The sequence below is a fragment of the Lactuca sativa genome, chromosome 1 (genome assembly GCF_002870075.4).
Source record: "Lactuca sativa cultivar Salinas chromosome 1, Lsat_Salinas_v11, whole genome shotgun sequence".
In the NCBI taxonomy this organism is placed as follows: Eukaryota; Viridiplantae; Streptophyta; class Magnoliopsida; order Asterales; family Asteraceae; genus Lactuca; species Lactuca sativa.
Genome location: NC_056623.2, coordinates 3,140,148 through 3,145,583, shown reverse-complemented (window position 1 = coordinate 3,145,583; position 5,436 = coordinate 3,140,148). Strand labels below are relative to the sequence as shown.

At 33.4% G+C, this 5,436-nt stretch overlaps 1 protein-coding gene across 4 annotated transcripts; it reads left to right on the top strand.

The window, feature by feature from the left end:
* Positions 1-211: 211 nt before the first annotated feature.
* Positions 212-4,977, top strand: LOC111894697 (pyridoxine/pyridoxamine 5'-phosphate oxidase 1, chloroplastic). 4 transcript variants are annotated; one of them, XM_023890785.3, is made up of 15 exons: positions 212-435; positions 578-742; positions 962-1,000; positions 1,082-1,249; positions 1,326-1,431; positions 1,558-1,724; positions 1,819-2,061; positions 2,219-2,307; positions 2,435-2,485; positions 2,572-2,662; positions 2,777-2,881; positions 2,990-3,060; positions 3,136-3,231; positions 3,649-3,739; positions 4,574-4,977. In XM_023890785.3, the coding sequence occupies exons 1-14, from the start codon at positions 292-294 to the stop codon at positions 3,701-3,703; spliced, it is 1,590 nt and encodes a 529-aa protein (XP_023746553.1). In that variant the 5' UTR covers positions 212-291; the 3' UTR covers positions 3,704-3,739; positions 4,574-4,977. The 4 variants fall into 4 exon arrangements, with proteins under 4 accessions (XP_023746553.1, XP_023746552.1, XP_023746555.1 ...); XM_023890784.3 differs by having other exon boundaries at positions 548-742; XM_023890787.3 differs by having other exon boundaries at positions 296-435; positions 540-742.
* Positions 4,978-5,436: the final 459 nt, after the last annotated feature.

Here is a 5,436-nt window from a genome sequence, read left to right as displayed (position 1 = left end):
TGAAAACCTAATCTTAAATTTTAGAATGTTGAGGTAACATTAACACTGCCACAAATAATATGTTGAGTATCCTGAGTATTTGAAATAATGAAATGTATGAAAGCTCAAACCGCGAAAGCTGGCCCGAAAACCATCGTTAGGGAAGTTGCCTTTCAAAAAAAAAAAAAGTTTTACCAAGTTGTGCAAGAACATCAAAATCATGACAAACGTACGAAAATTCATGAACAAAGAAAAGAGCCCACGCCATATCTCTCTATGCAAGAAGCTGGAAGAACTTTCCACCGCTAAAAAATGCTGCCATTGTTAGGCAAAACCAAGACCATGATATTGACGTACTCTTCTTCTTTCACCACCCGTTTACTCGCACTCCATTCAACTTCCACTTCCACTTCTACTCGACCCACATCTTCTCCCCTTCTTCATCGATCTCCTCAGGTAGACAAAACCCTTTCTATCTGTCCCTTGCAATTTATATTAATCTGTATTGACGCGGTTTCATCACGTGGATAATTTCTGTAATTTCTATGACATTGGTTTAGTGATTTAGGGTTTTTTTGGTTCGATTTTGAGGTACAAGTTGCGGGGTTATTGCTCTTCGAGAGTGAATAGAGGAGAATTTATGGCTAACAACATCAAAGTGGTTCAAAATCCCGACTCAATTTCTTATTTGAATCAACGAGAAGCTGCTGAAGTTGATGAGATTCTTATGGGTCCTCTTGGATTTAGCGTCGACCAGCTCATGGTTAGTGGTTTTAGAGTGCATTTACTATCCGGGATCCAAATTTTCGTTATGTTACAACATAATATGGCTAACGAAATAAGGGCAACCCCTCGTCACAATGGCTCTTTGTGTCCACTCTCTTCTCTGCAATTGCAAAGAGACTGTTAGAGGGTGGCCCTAAATATGGTTACCATTGAGAACTATTTCTGTTATGTTTTTGTTGATATATCATATTTGCAGGAATTGGCTGGTTTGAGCGTTGCTACAGCAATTGCCGAGGTGAGTTATGGTGTTATCACATAAGAGCCTTTGTCTCAGTTTGTTAAATCAAGAACATCTTATTGATTATCTTTCTGACAGGTATACAATTTGAAGGATTACAATCGTGTATTGACAATATGTGGCCCAGGGAACAATGGTGGGGATGGTCTTGTAGTTGCTCGTCATCTGTATCACTTTGGATATAAACCTTTTGTTTGTTATCCAAAACGAACTGCAAAGCCTCTTTATACAGGTCTGGTGACTCAGGTAGAGTTGGAACTTGAACTTTCTAGAAAGTCATATAGATCTATTTTGTCTAAATGGTTATCTGGTATCTTTTCAGCTAGAATCATTGGGTATTCCTTTCCTATCAGTGGATGATCTTCCTATGAACTTATCAGAGGACTTCAACATTCTAGTCGATGCCATGTTTGGCTTTTCATTCCATGGTAACAATGCTGTAGTAATAAGAAATGAAACTAGATGCAGCATGCTATAATACACAAATAAATGAAATTACATTGCTATATTTTGAATTTAACCTGTTTTCTTTATGTTTTTCTCATCTTTTTCAGGCACACCAAGGGCACCATTTGATGATCTGATTCAACGGTTGGTGAATCTACAAAATCACAATGAAATAAATAAAAAACCATCTGTGATTGCCTCTATAGACATCCCGTCTGGATGGCATGTGGAAGAAGGGGATACAAATGGTGATGGAATCAAACCTGACATGTTGGTATGTTCTCATTCATATACAACATGCAGTTTTTAGTGAATACAAAAGGTTAACGTTTTTTAAAAAACTGAAAATTATTAATAATATATTTCAGGTTTCTTTAACTGCCCCTAAGCTGTGTGCCAAGAAGTTTTGTGGTTCCCATCATTTCTTAGGTGGGAGGTTTGTTCCACCTTCCATTGTTGACAAGTTTAACCTTCATCTTCCATCATATCCTGGAAGTTGTATGTGTGTTAGAATTGGAAAGGCCCCACAAATTGACATATCATCAATGAGAGAGAATTATATTTCTCCTGAGTTCAGAGAAGAGGAGGTGGACCCCGACCCCTTTCTTCAGGTACAACCACTTCATAATTAATTTTAATCTCTTTGAAATAATGTTATTGAAGTGTACACTAAAAGTTGTTCATGTTGTTTCAATTTTTTCACACAATAAACAGACTTATAAAATAATGGAAAACTAATTTTAATATTAGTAATTAATATCCCCACAGTTCCAGAAGTGGTTTGATGATGTAATGGCTGCTGGTTTGAAGGAACCTAATGCAATGGCATTGTGCACTGCTGGCAAAGATGGCAAACCGTAAGTATCTACTTTCTAATGAAATTGAGATGCTGACTATTTGTCAAATACCCTAAATGCCCTTCAATAAACACAAAAAGAATTTGAATGTTAATGGAAGCTGACATTGGTTTTGTGATGGATGCAGTTCATCACGAATGGTGTTGCTGAAAGGATTTGATAAAGACGGTTTTGTATGGTTAGTGGTATTATTCTGTTGTAATAATATTATTACACCAATGTACACTTTTTTTTTTTTAGAGATTAATAATGTTTATTATTTAGGTACACGAATTATGGAAGCCGAAAAGCCAAGGATTTATCTGAGAATGCTAATGCATCACTGCTATTCTATTGGGATGGATTGAATCGCCAGGTCAGCTTTAGATAACTAATATACTAACCAATTTAAAGCCTTTTTTTTTTCTTCGGGATAAATGATGCTTAAAAAAATATTTAAAAGAAAATGATGGCATTCTTTGTTTTTCAGGTGCGAATAGAAGGTTCTGTGCAGAAGGTTTCTGAAGAAGAATCTGAACATTACTTCCACAGTCGCCCTAGAGGAAGTCAGATTGGTGCAATAGCCAGCAAACAGGTTTTTTATTTTCTTATTTTCTTATTTTCTCTTTCACTTTTTACTTTTTACTTTTTCCTTGTTACACCCAGTTAAAGTCTTTTTTTTTTTTTTTTTTTTTTTTCTCAGAGCACTGTAATTCCAGGACGTGATTTTCTCCATCAAGAGTATAAAGATTTGGAAGCAAAATTCTCTGATGGGTTAGTGATTTATATATCTGAATTTCAAGTGTTGTAAGACTCATTTTTTATGCTTTAAATTTTGTTTTTGTTTAGAGCTTTAATCCCAAAACCAAAATATTGGGGTGGGTACAGACTTAAACCTGAGTTTTTTGAGTTTTGGCAAGGACAGACATCCAGGTTGCATGATAGGTAATACTCATCGAAACCTTTAAACCAAGTATAACATTAAATCTGATATTCACTTTATTATTTGTCAATATTCATGACTGAAGCTCTATACTTACTTAACTTGTGAAAGTAATTAAAAAATAAATATATAATAAAAGGTACGTCTGTAATTCTTATTAATAAGTTTTGTATTTTTTAATTCTGGATATGACGGAAGTGTCAACCTCTTAAGTTAATATAATTAGAAACCATTCAGCTATAGATTTAAATTCCTTTCTGAAGTTGATCAATATAAAGACAAAGAAAAGTAGTAGTTCTATGGCTTGGTATAAGGGGTAAAATGGTCAAAGTAAACAGAAAAAAAAAATAATAATAATCAAAGTTTACACCCATAGCCATAGCCATAGCCATATTCATGTATTTTTGTTTTGGTTTCAGGTTATGTTATTTTCCTGAAGAAAGTGGATGGAAAATCAGACGTTTGGCTCCCTGACTATCATTCCCTTCATCATCATTATAAAATACCAAAGTAGGCCCGCCTTTCTTCTTCCTCATTATGAGAAATAGACTTATATATATATATATATATATATATATATATATATATATATATATATATATATATATATATATATATATATATATATATATATATATATTTAAAAAAAAAAAAAATACAAAGATAATAATTCACCTAGAAATTGGATTCAGATTTAAGTGGAACTTAGGGTAAACAACATTAATAATGAGCAAACCTGAACACTCGTGTTTGTTGCTGCTTTAAAGAGTAGGATCTTTTTTTTATTAATTTATATTGTGTGATAGAATAAAGGGTTTGCTTTATTTCCTATCAAGTCAAGTAGGCAAGGAGAAGATAGGCCAAGATTTGGAGTTTTATGTTATGGATGACCCGATTTCTTTATATAATATGTAATGTGCATGTAGATTGTAGAAGAAACATGAGTCATGAGTCATGAGTCATGAGTGGGGGAGGCTGTAGGGTCCACCCATGAGGAAAACATCCTTCCTGTATATCTATCTCTCCACCCCTTTTTTTTTTTTTTATAACTTCTTTCACCACTTGAACATGAGTTTATGTCCCCTTACTTTTGTTTGATTGGGAGACAACACACACTCACACTCATTCAACATCAAGGGTTGGGGATGACTATGAATATTCAATCACTTCTTACTTCTTACATTACACCTCTCATACTCTATAACTCAATATTCATCCACAATTATCCATTAATATCATTACAACATCTTATTTCGCCTTGTCTTTCTCATCTTGCAAGAATTACCAATATGCAAACACCATAGCTCTTTAACACTTGCTTATATTCATCAATTTTTTTTTCAGATTCTAATGATACCTTTGAAGAAATTGAAGGTATTTATTGGTCTCTTGGAACCCAATTAATATGAGGTCAGGGTTGTAATCATATCTGACATGTCTGTTTGTTTGTTTTTATCCAAATTCGGAATGACTGATGGTAAAATTTGGTTCATTCTATGCAACAAATTGTTTATTATTACTCATGTATCTTAAAATGATTTTCGTTACAAAATAATATAAAGGTGTTAGAATAAATTGTACAAAGAAAGATCCCTAGAAGGTGGTAGCGGGATACGATCTCTATGGTTCAACTACTTTTGGATGAGCTGTCATTTAAAATAGTTTTGTGATTTAAATAAATTTAAACTAATTGTATACCTTTTGGATGATGTACTATTTAAATTATGTTTCTCATTTTATTATCACCATTTCATGTACTACGTATTTATTATTTTAGCACTACTTTGCTTTAGCTTTTGTTGTAAGAACTTGAAGTTTCATCTCCCACATCAAAATTTATGAAATCTAGTCATCGATTACGCAAAAGTGCTTTCTCTTTCCTGCCACAGTGAAAATCATTTTTCCACTATGGACTAATGTTCGTCAGGTTACTTCTTATTTGAGTGGTCTTGCTACTTTTAAACCAACTTATTAATAAATTTCTCCTTATCTAAGCGATCTCACTCTTAAAGCCACTGATGTGATATATATTATGAAATAAAAAGTAGGCTTTAAAGTAGAAAAGTTGGAACAATGGGCAAAAATATCGGCACCCTACTTAAAACCTTAAAAAAAAATATAAGGCTTAAATACAAGATGTCAAGATCTATTTAGCATTTATAAAAGGGTTTTTCTAATATGTGCCCTAAGGGCACATATAAGGGCAC